Source organism: Pyxicephalus adspersus, chromosome 4 (genome assembly GCF_032062135.1).
Source record: "Pyxicephalus adspersus chromosome 4, UCB_Pads_2.0, whole genome shotgun sequence".
In the NCBI taxonomy this organism is placed as follows: domain Eukaryota; kingdom Metazoa; phylum Chordata; class Amphibia; order Anura; family Pyxicephalidae; genus Pyxicephalus; species Pyxicephalus adspersus.
The window spans coordinates 105,585,079-105,602,903 of record NC_092861.1 but is presented as its reverse complement, the minus strand read 5'-3'; the positions used below and the strand labels follow the sequence as shown (position 1 = coordinate 105,602,903).

The window sequence follows — 17,825 nt, the reverse complement described above, 5'->3', positions numbered from 1 at the left end:
GCCGACTTTTACTACACCGGATCCAGATCCCCAGTCTAGGTGAACGCGGACAATAGGCCGGCGAAATACAGCTCCCCCAGCCACTCGAACAGCTACGGTTTGACCGGTACGCTTATGGGCTGGAATCAGGTGCCCCTGTACCAGTGTAATGGTAGCCCCAGTGTCCCGTAATCCTTGGGATACCTGTCCATCGAGGTTGACCTCTTGTCGGCGTTGCTGTCTATTATCCCCGGAATCAGGCTGGATAGGATTGACCTCGTACAATACCCCCAGATATTCCTCAGGGTGAGTGTCCATGTCCACGCAGTGGACAGCCGGGTTATGGGATGCAGCAGGGGTTGACCCAGTAGTTGAGTTGTTCCAGGAAGGTCGGGGGGCCGAAAGGGCAATTGGCCACTAGGTGTCCTGGTTCGTGGCATCGGTGACACTTCACCTTGGAATACTCTGACCGATTCCTGGAAGGGCCAGCAACATGAGGGGGGGCTGGGCGGAACAGGGGCCCTGAACTCCAGTCGTGGAGAGGGTCTGGATACACTGGGGACCCGGGTATCCACTCAAAGATTAGGTCGGGGTAACACTGGATCCAGTCGTCGGGAATCAGTATACTCATCAGCCAGGCGGGCCGCCTCGATGAGGGTGTGAGGGCGTCGGTCTCTTACCCAGTTGCTTAAGTCCTGCTGTAGATTGCTGTAGAAGAAATGCTGCAAGAGAAAAAGTTGTAACACCTCCTCGGCAGATACAGCCTGGCATCCATCAATCCAATGGGTAGCGGTGCAGTGCAACCTGTTAGCCCATTCCATGTGGGTGTCACCTCCCCGTTTTTTTGGTATCTCTGAATTTCCGCCAAAATGCCTTGGGGGTTAGGCATACCGTTTAAGTAAGGTGTCTTTAACAAGGTGGTTCTCTTGCTTCTCTCCCGGATAGCTGGCCAGATAGAATGGTAACCCATTCCTCTGGTGGTGCCTGGTGATGCGCACACTGCCTCTCGAAGTCTGCCAAATAGCTGTCGATTTCCCCCTCTGTCTCTGAGAACTGTTTAAATGCAGCAAATGGTATCTTTTGTCTTTCTGTGCTGGCTGGAGTAAGGGTTATCGGGGTTGGCTCTGGAAGTCGCTGGGCATTAATTTGTTGCAGCTTGTATTCCCTCTGTTCTCGAGCTTCCGCTACTACCTGGGCAAAAATCTGTGCAATCCATTCCTCAGAGGGGTTTGGCCCATATATCGCCAACTGCTCTCTCACTATGCGAGCTGTTTCATCTCCGGATGGGATGTAACTCCGCAATCAGCTCCCTCTTAGGTCAGCTGCTGGCTCTCCCTCCACGGCTTTCCAGTAAATCCTTGAGGGTCGTCCTTTTTAGCTGCTCATATCGGCTGTCCATCCAACCTGCACGCCTCCCGGGGTAGAAGGACCATCCCACCGCTGTCACCAAATGTATTGGCATCAACCGTTGGCAACATCCTTCCCCCTAGTCCGATGGTCCTGTAGAGTTACTCCAGCGACTGCCCAAGCTGAATTGTGATTCCCCGTAGTTCTTACAAGAGCTAGTACTAATATAGCGGTTCCCTACGACACGAGGGACGGCTGCGAGTTGAGGGTGAAAAAGAAAGAAGAAGAACACTTTATTGATGCCACACTTGGTATTATATACAAGTCACCATGCAAGGGGACCACCCCTCTGGACCTGATGGAGAACTAGGCGATAGACACACCGTCCAATGGAAATACCCACCCAATCCAGGACACTCCCACCCAATGTCTCCCCTCTGTCTGGGAGATAATTAGGTCAGACACCGGACATAACCCACTCATCCCCAGACAGTAAAAGCACATTGTTTATAAAGTCTCCCGTACCGAACACACAATGTCTCTCCTCTGTCTGGGAGATAGTTAGGTCAGACACCAGACGTAACCCACTCATCTCCAGACTCTTCCTCTCCCTTCTTTCTGAATAACACATGACAGACACATGGTGAGAGTGGCACCCTTCCACCAAAGATATCACATATTACTCCCACCCTCATGGATCACTCTAACCCCTGGTCTGACCACTCTCCTGTCTCCACTGCATGTGCGTCCACTTTCCCCAGCCCCCCAAAAAATTCTGGCTGATAAATAAATCCCTTCTAACCCACAATGAACTCTGAGCCCAAATCCGGCTCCAACTTAAGAAATACGTTCCAACAACACAGAAGATATATCCAGTCACCCTGTTGGAAGTCCATAAGAGCACACTCTGGGGCCACCTCATTCAACTGGCCACCTGTCATAATTGTGAGCAGAACCACAAAATTGTCGAATTACCCACAAATTCAGTGAATTAGAGGAATGCTGGAAAGCCCAGCAGACTGCCTCCTTAAAGTCAGAACTACCAGTGGTAAAGGTAGAACTGAATCTATTAACTGATAAAGCCAAGTGTGAACTGAGATGGACGAGGCACAAATACTACTCGCAAGCTAACAAGTGCGGACCTATGTTGGCCAAACAGTTACGCCCGGGTTCCCATACATTTATACCTTTCTGCATAGGCAGCAAAGATGGCAAGCTTACTTCCCATCTTAATAAAATTGCAGACCAATTGGCCTCCTCCTTATATTCTCACCCTTCGGCTTTCTCAACACATTTGGCTGGGAAATCATTTGAAGACCTCACTCTGCCTACAGTATCATAAGCAAGTATGGAAGGGCTCTGCACAGATATTTCTATCATGGAACAGTGAAACTCTCTAAATTTCCCGTCCCGGAAGGATTCTCCGCGATCAATTATAAAACGTTTGCCGACACCCTTGTACCATACTTAACCAGCCTATTTAATTCTCTCAAAGCAGAGTGCTCCCTCTCACCTCCCTTACTGTCTGCATTTGTCTCCATTATACCAAAACCAGGCAAGGATGAACATGATGTTCAAAATTATTTCACAATCTCCCTGTTAAATCCAGACATCAAACTCATGGCTAAAATACTTGCTACCAGCCTCAACTCATTCCTTGGCACCCTTATACACAAAGACAAGGTGGGCTTCATCCCACTCAGGCAGGCAGATGACAATATTTGAAAAGTAACACATCTTATCAACTTCATGCATGACAGGAGCACTCCAGACTTTCTTCTCTGACATGACAGCATGTCATGGCAGTATATTTATTTTGGGCTTCAAAGATGGGGGTTCCCAGCTGAGTTCATCTCCTGGCTCTCTGCTCCTTACAAAGACCCCTCGTCCTCTGTAAAATATGCAGGCCACTATTGTGTCCCTCCTATCAAGCAGAGAACGTGGCAGGGTTGCCCCCTGTCTCCTGCCATTTTTGCCCTGGCCCTAGAACTCCTGGCTAATCTTATCTGACAGAACCCTGCAATTCATGGGATAACAGTAGGGGACAGTCAATTTAAACAACACCTATATGCAGATGACATGCTACTTACACTGACCCTGACTACACTGAAAGTTTTCCTGCATTTCTGGCTTGAAGATTAATATGGACAAAACTTTGGCCCACAACATCTCCCTACAATAGGCAGTCCTCTCTCAGGTAGAAGCAAACTTCCCCTTCCAGTGGTCCTCCACTGCAACCACATACCTTGGGGTCAAAGGGCTTAATTTTTTAAAGCTCTCCAAGGCTGGGGAGAATACACTTTCATCAGTGACGTTGGGAGATCCAGCGTGTGTGAAAGTGTTTTTTCCCCTGCCTTGGGGAGCTTTATTAAATCAGACCCAAAATCTCCAGACACTACCAGTTGCTCTATGCTACCAACTACCACCCCAATTCAGTCCCTGACCTCTGTCTTGCAATCCTGGTCAGGAGACATATAAAACCTCGGCGCATTTAATGTCCTCTTGGTCCCCTTTGAGACCCCCCCTTCACAACTCTCAATTCCTACCTGGATGCATGGACCCCCTGGCGCTTTGTGGTGGACAACGAATGACTTTGAATTTGTACGTGGGGGTGCTGAGAAGTCCCTGGCCTTGCCCAGAAAGAAGAGAGCCAGAGTTATGAAATAACACATTTATTCAGCATATTCCCCCCTGAGATTGATGCACTTGGTACAGCGTAGTTGCAGCTTTTTCAGACCGTTCAAATAAAAGTCCTTTAGTTGGGCCGCAAACCAGCTCCAAGCAGCATCTTTGATGACAGAATTGTCCTCAAAACGTTGCCCCTTCAGGTGTTTCTTCAAATTCGGGAACAGATAGTAGTCTGAAGGGTAAGGTAAGGTGAGTATGGGGGATGGTGGACCAATTGGAAACCCAGGTTGTTCAATTTGGCAGCCACAATGTTGAATGTGTGCGCAGGTGCAAAAAAAGGATCCCTTTGGTCAACTTTCCACGGTGTTTCATCTTAATTGCCTCCTCCAGCTGGTCCAGGAGGTTAGCATAATACTGTCTGATGATACTAGAGCCCTGAGGTAGGTAGTCCACCAACAAAATACCAACTTTGTCCCAGAAAACGGATGCCATGACTTTTTGGGTCGATTTCTGGGTTTGGAACTTCCTTTGACTGTTCCTTGGTTTCAGGATCATAGATGTGGAGCCAGGTTTTATCCTCAGTCACTAACCTAGCCAAAAAGTCCTGTGCAGCTTCAAAATGGGCCAAAACGGCTTTGGATGCTTCAACTCGTTCCTTCTTCTGATCACTGTTCAAACATTTTGGCACCCACTTCCCTGAAAGCTTGCGCATGTCTAGAATAGTGGTGATAACAAACCCAACACGCTCCCGTGAGATGTAAAGTATCTGGGCTATCTTTTTTGCGGTCCTCAAAAATTAGGTTGCCGGGTCAGTTGAGGTTGGGGGCGGGCCCACTGCGGGCTTCTCTTCAACAGTTTAAAATGCCCAGTCTTGAAACAAGATATTTAGGTTTTGACAGTGCTGTAGGATGGACACTTCTTCCCCAGTGTTTGTGACATCTCAGTGTGAATGTCCTTTGCTGACTTTCCCTGGAGAAACAAAAACTTTTCGACTACCTCTTGAACTGGATTTTGACTGCCTCTTGAACCTTTCCTTCTCCTTCCCTCCAGTATTTGTCCCCTTTCCTGTTTTTCATCCCTCACCACGTTTGCTCCTCTTGTCACTGTTGTATTCACATCTTTGAAAGGGCCCCAACCTTGCCACACCCCAGCATTGGTCCCATGTTTGATCGATGTACAATCTGGAATAATGCACCCTTTTTTACCCAGGCCTGCGTTCTACTCCTGACAGACGCTCCTCCACATGAATTGTTGTGGACTTCGCCATTGGACTCTCCGGGGTGATGCCCTGGTTGACCCTTCACCTAGTTGTTACCCCTTGATCTCCTATGTTTGTTAATCCCCCTCTTTACCTATTGTTATATATATATTATTCTGTTCTTGTGATTACTGTTTAAACCAATAAAGAACACTGTTAAGGAAAAAAAAGAAAAATATAAACACTTACTGAATCAATTTGATGCAAATTATAACAGTTCATCGTTGCTACAAAATTGCCAGATTACTTCAGTCAGTGACAGGTATACCTCTCTGCATACTTTTTATCCTATCTACATCAGGGAAAAACACAGCTCTATGATTGGGGGACACTGGTTAGTGATTACATGGAGATTTCCATCAGTCCTTTTTTCAAAACAAAAGATGTCTGCTCCTCTCATGGGATAGCTCCAATTCACATAACTCCCTCCCTGCATAGGGACTCAACATCATGCACTCAAAGAGAGAGAGAGATAACTTGTTTAGAGTTGCTATAAAAAAATATACAAATAAACATACCCCTTATGAGAGCCCCTAACATGTGATAGAAAACATATATATACATGCTCACACACATAAAACTTTGCATTCAAGTTGTAAAATACCTGTAAGTCACAACTCTCCGACGGTATATCTTCTAAAGTCTGTAGGATTGAAGATGTTTTGTCTGTACTATAAAAGAAGAAAATGGTGTAACAAATGTACACTAAAACAGTCACATAACAGTTAAAAAGATTGCATATTTTTAAATAAAGGAAACTAATCCTTGTCTGGTATGTTATGGAGTCTACATAATCCTTAAGGGAACAATCAATAATGTTCATTTCAGACATGGCGCAGATGTGCATTGCAGCTGAAAGACATAGACTTTTTTTTTTACAGAATCCATTAAATATTTATTTGAATATTTTAGAACAAGTCTGTCAATTGTTTGCATGTAAATACCGGCGACGAAGCGAAAATAAAAACGCAATTGGTTTCATTGAGCTCCACATAGTAAAAATCTAGTGTGAAATTTAAATCAGTAAATCCACTTAACTACTTTAGCACCAACATACTTAACTACCTTTTACCAGAACAGACGGTTTAGTAAAGAAAAAAAAATTAGGTGCTTGAGGAATTCTCAGAAAAAGGTTATGGCAAATCTCTTATGGTATATGGTGCTTATGACTAAAACACATTGTATTTTTTTTTTTTACAAAGACTTTAAATGTACTTTAAATGTACAATTACCTTTTGGTTGCAGAAGCACTTATTGCTTGAATCACATTAGCTTCATCTAGTCCTGGGATCTGTTGCAACTGTCAAAAATGATGTGAGTCAAAAATCACATCACTGTTAATAATTGTTGTATCAAGTATTTTTATTGTAATATACCCTGCCATGACCCAAAAAAAAAATTACCTGAAAATTGTTAGGATGCTCCACCTTGAGGATGTTTAAAGCCAAACGTGCAGCATTCTTTTTTGCTTCTTTCTTGTTTTTCCCTTTAGCTTCAGGAAACTTTCGCTCACCAATAGTAGCACTGCAGAAAAATCTTTAAAAAAAAGTCTAAGTGAAACGCATACTTTTAACATATGGCATACGATGGCATACTCTTTATACCCTACAACAATTATCTGTAGACATGTATGGGTTATTTTAATAAAGGGGTAGAGCCTATATTTTTATTATTTTATAGGCATTTTTTATTATTTTATAGGCATTTTCCTTCTCACACAACTGCAAAGCTTGACACAGCTTTACCTTTTTTATTAACATTCACTGTGCTAAATGCTTCAGCCCTAAATAATTTAGCAAATGAACCAATAAATACTTCTATCACACTAGGGTAATGTTTTCTTGCTGCAACCTATACCAAGTCAGTTGCAATGTTGTGAACTTGGAAGGCCAGCAACCATGCAACTATCATGCAATGAGTAGTGTTGGTTGAATATTTCACTATTCTATTTGATGGCTATTCGATCGAACAGGCCGATATTGTTCGGGCGATTGAACGTCAAATTCGAACACCATTAAAGTCAATGAATGGGGGGAAAAGTTGGGTTATTTTTCGAGACTGTGTAGAGCTTCTACAAACTCCAAATACATTAAAAAAGACATGTCAAGACTCCTACAGCTCTGCACAACACTGTGCAAGGCATGAAAAAAATCAGGAAGGGTTTTTTATGATGCTGGCAAGGCCATTTTAGAGGCAGAGAGGGCCCTGAGGGGGTTAATCCTCCGGGCCAAAAATTAGCTGCCAGGTTTCACTGCTTGGTTACAAGCCATACACAGGCTTCAGAGTACAGTCAAAGGGCCCTGAGTGGGGTCTTTCAGTCAAAAAATTAGCCAGTTACACAGCTCCGTTACAAGTGATATAGGCCTCACAGTAGATAGAGGCAGGGGGTCACGAGGGAGGTCCTCTGTACAAAAATTAGCCATTTACACAGCTCCATTGCAAGTTATAGGCCACAGAGACAGAGTAGAGGTGGAGGGCCATGAGGGGAAGAAGAAGGAGATGAAGAAGGCTGTGAAAGTGCTCATTCATCAAGGTGTCAGCAGGCCGTGCGGCAGTTGTCGACTAATCAGTGCACTCTGCAGAAGGTGTGTTGAAGTCATGGCTGATCCAAGCCTTATTCATTTTAATAAGAGTCAGTCAACATTTTTTGCGGAAAGGCGAATGCGCTTGTCACTCACTACACCCCCAGCTGCACTGAACACTCTTTCAGATAACACACTTGCACCGAGGCAGGCAAGGATCTGAATGGCATGTTCTGCCAGCTCCGGCCACTGCTCAGGCTTGCATGCCCAGTAGCGCACTGGGTCCCGGCTTTGCAGGTTGCAGATGTCCTATGTAGAGCTCAGGTATTCCTGCATCATGACTGAGTAGTGCTGCTGACTGTCATTGGCAACTGCTGCACGACTGGCAACTTTTCTCCACTCAAAAAAAGCCTGCCTAGTTTGGCTTAGACGGCCTCTCCTGCTGCTGCCACCCATGTCGCTTAAGGTTTTTGTTTGGCTGCCATGGCTGGTGTAACTGCCATAGGGATCCTGCTGCTGCTTCTTCTGGCATACGGAAAGGCTGAGCACAAGTCACTTACAGGCACGTCTTGGTAGTGCTGCATTTTAGGTCCCCTGTATTGGGGCAAGATGAGTTGTTCCATCTCAGGCTTGTAACGTGGATCAAGTAATGTAGCAATCCAATTGTCGTCAGTGTTTGTTTTTATGTGCTGTATGCACGGATCTTTGGCTATGCACTCCTGCATGAAGGCTGTCCACAGCTGAGGGAATTCTGGACCCAGACTCCTGTGGGTCGAACAGCAGCACAGGGTCGTCGCATTCCTCCTCCTCTGCCTGGTCTTGCCATCCACAGGAAATGCCGCCTTGTGTTTGGGTGGATGGATGCCATGTACCCTCCATATCCTCCTCTCCCCCTTCCTCCCCTTCTCCTATGCCTGCAATTTCCTCCTAATCCTCATTCTCTTCCACCTCCTCCTATTCCGGGATTTGCGGAACAGTATACTGACTAGGCACACATGTCCAAGATGATGTTGTAAACGTCATCTCTTCATGCAGCGTCCGTTCTGTGTCATTGTGCCGGAGCTCCACTATCATCTGTTCCAGCAGGCATATGATGGGGATGTTGTCACTGACACAGATCCTTGCTGATCATCCTGGTCGCCTTTTCCAAAGGTGCCAATACAGTGCACAAGTCCTCAATTGCAGCCACTCCAGAGGGTTGAAGTAAGGTAATGTAGGTAAGCGTCTCAAACGGGTAGACTCGGCCACGTATTCCATCACCGCTTTCTGTTGTTCAGCAATGTAAAAAAGAGAAATTTCAATGAGTGGCCACATCACAAATTAACCTGTGCACTGGCAGATTGAGGTTTTGCTGTGGATCCACCAATCTGGCACTTGCTGTGTACGACTGGCAGAAATGCACTGACAACTTTCTGGCCTTCAGCAACAGCAGCTGCAGGCCTGGGTACTTTGCATAGTTGTACTATGAGGTTCATGATGTGCGCCAGGCAAGGTACATGTGTGAGTTTCCCATACCAAAGGACTGCCAGCAGATTGGCCCCGTTGTCACACACGACCTTGCCTGGCTGGAGTTCGTGTGGAGTTAGCAAATGATGTCCTGCTCCCGCAGGGCACTTAGAGTCAGTGCGTCCGTTTGGCTGAGGGAGCCAAGGCATCGCAACCTTAGGACTACGTGGCAACTTCTGACTTGTGCACCGCAATAGCAAACTTCAGGTTGTTGCTGGCGGGGAACAGATGCCTGTGGTGCTGGGTCTCCACGGCAAAGTGTCCCTGGAGGAAGAGGTTGAGGCAGACGAGTCAAAGGAGAAGGTGGCAGTGGAGGTTGAGGAGGAGATTGCATGGCGATGTGCTCTGGGCGGTGCTAGGTATGCAGGCCTTCCTGCAGCTGAATCTTCCCCAACTGCCACCAAAGTTACCCAGTGAGCTGTGTAGTAATATATCTTCCCTGTCTGTGCTTGCTCGACCAACTGTTGGTTGTCAGGTGCACCTTGCCAGAGTGCTGCAGGGCCACAGACACACTGCTTTGAACCTGTTCATGCAAAGCAGGACCACATTTTTGTGCAAAATACTGCCGCTTGGGCATTATGTACTGTGGGTTCGCGCAGAGGAATGCGTAACGGAACGCATTGGAGTCCACTAGCCGGTAAAGAAAGAGCTCAAACACAATCAGCTGTTCAATTGATTAGCTTTGTTTTGGGGTCATTTGGGCCATATTTCCTCTTGCGCTCCAGCATCTGGGGGATGGAAGGTTGGATGCTGCTAATGCTAACCACAGAAATATTGGACGATGGGGTAGAAGGTGGTGGGATGGTAATGATGCCTGGTCTTGACTACTAGCAATGCGACAAACACCAGCCGCTCTGCAGAGCCTGAAAACATTAATGCTCTGCTACATTCCCCACTCAAATTGCTGGCAGCAGCACGGGGACCTTTGGCGGCAGAAGGAGGAAAGGCAGCGGAAGAAGATCTAACAGCTACAGCTTGCTTCTGGGCTGGAGTTCGGCGCACAGAGCTCTATGCTTTGCCCAGGTGTTCCCGCTAGGTTACCGGGTGGTGTCTTTTTAAATGTGTGCTCATGCAAGTTGTTTCAAGTTTGTATGGGTTTTTGCCCCTTTCAACTTCTGAGCACACAGTTTGCAGATAACCATAGTGTCCCGCGATCTGTGCTAAAACACACCCCGTGAACGGTAAAAAAGTGATAGTGCAAAAACACCACACAAAAAACGTGCACTGGGGTACTATTTGGAAAACCCTCCTCTAAAGAGGAAGGGCCACCCTTTTCTCCAAACCCTCCGAAGCGAAGCTCCAGATGAGGGCTGGATACTAAGCCCACCCAGCCGAAGCCGGAATGGACACACATGCCCCCCTGACCGAAGCCACAGAGGGGCCTTTTCTCTCTGGGACTGCCAAGGCAGGTCCCACAAGATACTAAGCTGGGAGCTCTCCCGAAGAGAAACTCACACTAAGGGAGAGCGCATGGTTTTTAGGCCAAGGCATTCTCCCAAGACAAAAGGGCTAACCCATAAGGGAATAGCACCCTCTATCAAAAAATGGCACACAAATACCACACCAGTGACAGTGACAACATAAAAAACATTTAAATAATAGAAGTGCTCTGTGCATATCACACAGGGCAACAGATTTTAAAAATTGCCCATCTGCACTAGCTGCAGCTAATGCAGAAAAAGGCGATGTGCCAAATCAAGTATAAGCAGTGACGTGACTGTGCATCTTAAAAATCAGTGGGGTCCCAAACCCAGTGATTCTAAGGTGCCCCTGGATCGCCACTCCAAGGGTACGACACTGGAGCGAGATTCGGACCACTCGTCGGACCGATTGGTAAGACCAAGCTTTTCTCCATTCCCACCAGTGGGTCAGTCAAACCTAAGGGAGCTACCTTATCAGGGCAGGCCCCATGCTCTTCCTCCGGTGGACAAGGCCGGCAGGTTTGCATAGGGCGGTCCCTTACAGAGCTACACCAAAGGTAGACCATCCTTAACAGAGGTACTTGTGCACTGCATTCCCCCTCAAGAATGCAAGTGCCTTTCCACCCTGAACACTGATAAGAACAGATACTGCACTTGATCTTAGCCAAAAGGCCGAGAAGCGATGTCAACACTATGGACACCAAAAAATGCCCACACGGGCGAACATCAAACTGAGCCGAAAGGTGCTCTGGAGCTGGTGCTGGCGGTCTGCGGTTGTTGAGGCACACCTGTGGTGACAGCTGCCGACGATGGCTGACCATGACTTGCCTGACTGGTACGTGAAGACTGCAGTGTTGGCAGCCTTTACTCTCCTCCTCCGTCGGCCCCCTTTAAGGGCACTCTGCAACCTCCTCCTCCTCTTCCTGCCTATGATGATCTCCTTGTTGGCCCCATTTCAGATCAAGGACATCATCATCATTATCATCATCACTATAATCTGCATGCTCCTCCTCTTCTTTAGAAGAGACAGTTTCCCTGTATGTGCCGTCGCGAAGCAGCGGCCTTTTGCAGCCAGTTTGAAGTGGCTCGTCTGGCTCAGAGTGTTGGGGTGAAAAGTAAGAGGGAAAGCCTGTGAATTGACTCTCTTCATCAGATGACCCAAACAACTGTGCATCTTCAAGGAACTGCACCTTGGTGGGACTCCTCCACGAACTCATGCACATTCTGCTCTACACGAGACTTTCCAGCCTAGGAAGAAGAAGTAGAAGGAAGAGGTGAATCAGGGAGTATAGTTTGGGACCCCTGTGAGGCCTGTGTCTGGAACTCGGAGGAAGAGGGGGTGCAATCACTTGACCAAGGCTGGGTCATGTACTCTACTACTTGTTGTTCAAGGCGCTAAATGTCTAAGGGCTGTCTGGCTTCTTGTTCTCGAGTCTGCAGTTGAGAACCAACCCATACTGCATTCCTTGCCATCCCTGACAGCTGCCCCTTTCTCTCTGGCTATACAGAGTCAAAATGTTTGTGTGGCTTCACACCCTGCAAAATACTTTTGAGCTAATATGCTTCACAAACTGTAAATTATTACAGTAAGAGGATTTTTTTTGGGGGGGGGGTTTACCAAAAAAATGCAAGTACGCTGTGTGTTTTATGCAGCACTTCCTTCAGCGGTGAGGCTTGTAATATGCAGCACAGTATACAAATGTGACGTCCGTCATTGCATCTGTCTGTGTGATAGTTTGCACGCGGTCTGGGTACCCTGGCTCTGGCTGCCTGTATGTAACACACCTACTGACTACAGGACAGGAGCAATACAGTACAATACGACTATCTATCTGACTAATAGTGAATTAGTCTAACTATCAAACTACAACAATATAATTTACCTTTAACACTGCCAGCAGCACAGATAGGCTGTGTCTGCTAGCAGATCTCTGTCACGAGTGGTAAATGCCAATGTATATAGGCCAATGTATATAGGCCAACGGCTGCCTGTTTGGCATGTGGTGACAGACAGCCAATCGGCTGCCTGCCACCACAAAGATGGAGAAGAGGATCCCTGCTCTTTTTGGAGGGTCCTAGACATTATGGGGGAGGCCCTTAGGCACTGTGGGAGCGCTAAATTTGCGCCGTTGAATCACGTGTTTTTCGGGTTGGGTCTATCCGAATTTGAACGGCCGAATTTGGGTCGAATATAAGGACAACACGAATTTGAACACCGACATCAGCAATGAGTAAGCAGCACAGTGTTCAACTTTGATTTTATACTGATTAGATTGAATAAAATAATTTCATTTCTAGGACAGACAAGCACCAGATCCCTTCATTAGAGAATTATGCATGAGAGACACGCTGTCAAAGCGCACCAATCAACAAAACACAACTAGTATGCTCTGATGACACACCTCTCCCACAAATAAAACACTGAACCTTCCCTAAACAGCCTGCAGTAGACTGTAGAGTTAATCATTGATGATAATGTTCACCTGACCTGATATTACATCTCCTGTACTCCCGAAGAAGTTGTATTGTTTTGTGAATATAACTACAAAACATGTTGAGGTTGTAAGCATTCATAAAGCATTCACTCAGGGTGTCAGTTTTTCTGAAATGGACTTTTTCATTTTGTATTCCAATTACCGTATTTTTCGCCGTATAAGACGCTCCGGAATATAAGACGCACCCAATTTTAAAGGAGGAAAATCTAGAAAAAAAAGATTCTGAAAGATTATTCCCCTTCTGATCACTTATGTGCCATTCATACCGGTATTCCCCTTCTGATCACTCATGTGCCATTCAAATTCCCTTTCTGATCACTCTGTGCCTTTCAAATTCCCTTTCTGATCACTCTGTGTCATTCAAAATTCCCTTCTGATCACTCTGTGTCATTCAAATTCCCCTTCTGATCACTCTGTGCTTTTTTTCCACTGTACGGCAGTTAGGACAGGGAACAGCAGGTGGCGCTGTGCCAGCTTCTTTCGGTCTGCTTTACAGACAGGAGAAGACACGATGCTGCCAGAGAGGAGAGAAGAGACAGACGCTGCATGCAGCCAGAGACACACGCAGGATCGGGTATCGGGTGAGTATATTATTTTAATTATTTTATAACACATTTGTCGTATAGGACGCACTAACTTTTCCCCCCCAGTTTTGGGGAAGAAAAAGTGCGTCTTATACGGCAAAAAATACGGTAGATAGCAAGACTGTATATTTTGAATTTGTATTTGCATGATGTTGAATAATGTTTGCACAGTATTTTATATTAAAATAAAAAAATATGAAAAAAAATGAAATTGCATTAGAAGTATTTGCTGAGCATCTTAAAAATCACATTTATTCTTGTTTTTATTCACACTGCTTAGATTACAAAATATTTGTGTTTTTTTATTATTGGATTGATGTAATATAAACACTACACCAACTGGGGATTTTTACATTTTCTTTTCTTAGCCTTTGCAAAGCAATATTACTGTAAAGAACTATCATGGTGGGAACAAATTGTTTAGAATTTAAAAACTCCTGTATGAAAAAAAAAATCAAGAGTCTCAAGAGCGTGTGAAAGGGCCATGGTAAAGCTGGCATTACCAATGACCAAGTGGATATGGGAACTCTTAAAAAATTAATTAGTAATGCGAAACATCAAAGAAGGTGTGTGTATTTATGTGCACACAACAATTTCATTTTTACTCACATTTCAAATATTTACTTACTCAGGAATATGATCAGGCCCTCTTCGATCATCCTCAAAACTGTAACTCTTCAAACCTTTTTTCTGGCAATATTCATTGAACTTTCCTATGTAGTTTACTTCTTGCTAAAATATTAAAGAAAAGCCATTATACCTATTTGGCCAGTGTTAGACTATTACAAAAACGCAGGTTTAAAATAAATACATACCCCAGCTAAACTTGTGGTATCATTTACTGGACTGCATTTCTTACTGCAATGAAAAGAAAAGTAAACTGAAATTCCAGACCAATTACCATTTTTTTTTCAATATACTTTTAAACTATACTTTAACCCTAAGGGCTTTTATACAAAGCTAGGATTATTTTAGGTGCTTCAATATCCTATCTATAATCTAATATCATGATATGCCTGGTATGAAACTCATGACTTTAGGTTTACTAAATAGGTGCACATGTTCCCTTTGATTAATAGGATACAACTCTCACTCATGTGGAATTACCTTTGTCTCTCGTCCGTCATTTACCACACCCATTAACCTAAAATGATATAAAATCACTGCAACCCCATTTACTGAATACATTTTAATGAGGATATGTCAGCTCAGCACAGTTTGCTCAGTGGCTAGCACTCTTTTGCAGCACTAGGTCCCAGGTTTGAATTTGGCCAGAATGCTATCTGTTTATGTTCTCTCTGTGTTTGCATGGGTTTCCTACCACATCACAGAAACATTCCGTTTCGTTAAATGGCTTCCCCTTAAAACTGGCCTTAGATTATGACATATGACTAGTAGTAGATTGTAAGCCCCTTTGAGTGGCAGTTAGTGGCATGATGATGGACTTTTTTTACATTCCATGTTGGTGTTATATAAATACAAGTAAATGATTATGAGGTGTGGGAAATCATCTGAAATAACAGTTATGGTTTCAGGCCATCTTCACAGAGAAGAAAAAAAATGTATGGGCCTCCACCCCATCCCAATCTATTGTATGGTCTTACGTTTGACACTACAGTTTGCCATAAAAACATGCAAGAGATACCTTAGGCTTAAAGCAGGAGTTGCTGGGTGAACAACGGGTTCAGGTGGCTGAGCCTAAAACACAAACAGAGGTAATGAGCTTAGAGTTTGTTGCCTACATTACTTCGTTGGTAATAAGGTTTCTAAAAATGTAAATGATAAAAATAAAGTGCAAAGAACAGATTACAACTTTTTTTTTTACCAATCTCAAGAAAAAGAAAACTATTAAAAGGGATTAAAAAACCTAAAAGATAAGGCAAAAACATACCGTATATACTTGAGTATAAGTCCATCTGAGTAAAAGCCAAGGTACCTATTTTTACCTTGGAAAACAGCAAATGTTGACTGACTCGAGTATAAGCCAAGGGTGGGAAATGCTGCAGCTACTGGCAACTTTCAATATTCAAAATAAATACCATTAAAATTGCTTAATACCGCCATTACAGCCATAATATGGTAAACAAATGCCACAGTGAGAATTTAGTGGTTAGGTAGGTATACTACTTACTGTACCTAACCACTAAATTCTCTTTACCCTCCCTGGCGGTAAAATTCTGTTCGGAAAAAGTGGTACAAAGCGATACTGCATTCAGCCACTGTAGCCCCCTAGCGTTCTAATACTGTCCGTATTTCAACGCAAAAAGTGTTACATTTTTTTGCATGGAAATTTATTTGACATTATATTCCCATAATTCTTAGGCATAACTCAACGAAATATGTCCAATATTTAATAAATTAAATATTAAACTTTGAAGAAAAAAAAATCTGTAAAAAAAAAATAGTTAAACATGTAATATAACTGTACAGTAGCATGTATAATAAATAGATAATACAACTATATATATATATATATATATATATATATATATATATATATATATATTAAAAGATTTCTTTGTATTGGACTCAATACCGCTATTTTGTATTGAATTCAATACAAAATTATTTGAAATTTAATTTAAAAAACCCATATTTTTCTAATATAAAAAAAGAGGAATGTTACTCTTTATAAAATTTAAAAATGTGGTGATGCTTAAGAGTATCGTGCATGTGCTAGAACATTGGAGCAGGACAGCAATTGCTTCCCCCTCCCCATCACTGCCCATATTCAATGGACAAAACAAAAACTGTCTGTGAAATTTATCCACCAGCACTGTGATAGCTGTGTGTGTGTAAAGGCTGCTTGTCATATTCTGCAGCCTAACAACTCACTGTGATCAATCTTTCAGTTCTCCTTAATTGATAGTTGTAATTACTTTAAATGTTTAGGGTACACAGGGGACTCTCATAGCTACTAATAACCAAAATTTCTCTTTTTAATTTTAGGAACTTTAAAATATGGAGATCACGAGTATAAAAACTTGTGGAAATTAAACATTTGGGTTGCTGTTTCAAAAGAAAGTGCACCTAGCAGCCCAAAATTGAATATGCAAACTAACGACCCCCAGGGGCCACTTACATAGCATGAAGCATTGGGATGGGTCTCCTAAATTTTTTACCTACCTTTTACAAAACTATATTTGTAATACTACATTACACTTTCTGCTTAAGTTCTTTGAACCCCAATTTATCTGGAATGGGGAGGTGCAGGAAACTGAATTTGTAGGTGCAAGTGGGGAACAGATGTAGAAAAACACATAAATTTAAATAACATGCCATCATTAGAACATAAAAAACAACCTCTCCCCATCAAACTGTCCACTTCCCCACCCTGAACCCTAATTTCTCTAGAACAGAGAGGTGAAGGTAAAAATATAGGTGTAAGTGGGGGACACTTGTGGCTAACATCCCCCAAACTTTCATCACCATGGCATCATTACAAAAAAACTCTGGCAATAAATCAGGCAAAATTCTAATCTGGTACGTACGGGCTATAAACCAACATATATTCCAAAGTTGCGTTCCTCCACGGGTGAGATGGTTACTTCACCCAAGGAAGTGAACCATTACTTGGCTCAGTATTTCCAGAAACTGTATTCATCCCCAGAGATGGATGTCCAGGCAGGGGCAACATTCTTATCGAAAGCTGACCTACCCTACTTACAACAAACTGAAATAGATGCACTGAATGCTCCTATTACTAAATAACAGATTTTGATGACTATCAATAGTTTGAAAAATGGAAAAGCCCCAGGTCCTGACAGGTTCACCACTGAGTTTTTTAAATTCTTGAGGGAGGAGGTGGTGGATGATTTGCATGCACTGTACTCTAGGTGTGTATTTTCGATCTGGACAAAAAGCCTATATAAAGCTTCTCTTGAAAAAAGATAAAAATCCATGTGATCCAGAGTCCTACCGTCCTATTTCTCTGGTGAATATCGATGCAAAAATTTTGTCCAAAATTCTTGCAGATAGATTGGCTGGAATATTGCCATCTCTTATTTCTCCTTCACAAGTGGGTTTTGTTCAGGGTAGAGCTGCGGTGACTAATATTAGAAAAGTATTGGTGGCATTGGAGATTG

The 17,825-nt window shown here is 43.8% G+C and overlaps 1 protein-coding gene and 1 pseudogene across 1 annotated transcript in view; both read right to left on the bottom strand.

The window, feature by feature from the left end:
- Window positions 1–17,825, bottom strand: part of EIF2AK2 (eukaryotic translation initiation factor 2 alpha kinase 2) — a 52,690-nt gene that overhangs the window by 22,836 nt on the left and 12,029 nt on the right. Inside the window, exons 4-9 of the mRNA XM_072409235.1 lie at window positions 15,386–15,438; window positions 14,556–14,598; window positions 14,369–14,472; window positions 6,616–6,748; window positions 6,445–6,512; window positions 5,817–5,883 (exon numbers count right to left, since the gene is read on the bottom strand). Of these exons, the coding sequence (XP_072265336.1) occupies window positions 5,817–5,883; window positions 6,445–6,512; window positions 6,616–6,748; window positions 14,369–14,472; window positions 14,556–14,598; window positions 15,386–15,438 (468 nt within the window). The remainder of the gene's footprint in view (window positions 1–5,816; window positions 5,884–6,444; window positions 6,513–6,615; window positions 6,749–14,368; window positions 14,473–14,555; window positions 14,599–15,385; window positions 15,439–17,825) is intronic.
- LOC140330176 (U2 spliceosomal RNA) lies at window positions 11,190–11,345 on the bottom strand (annotated as a pseudogene).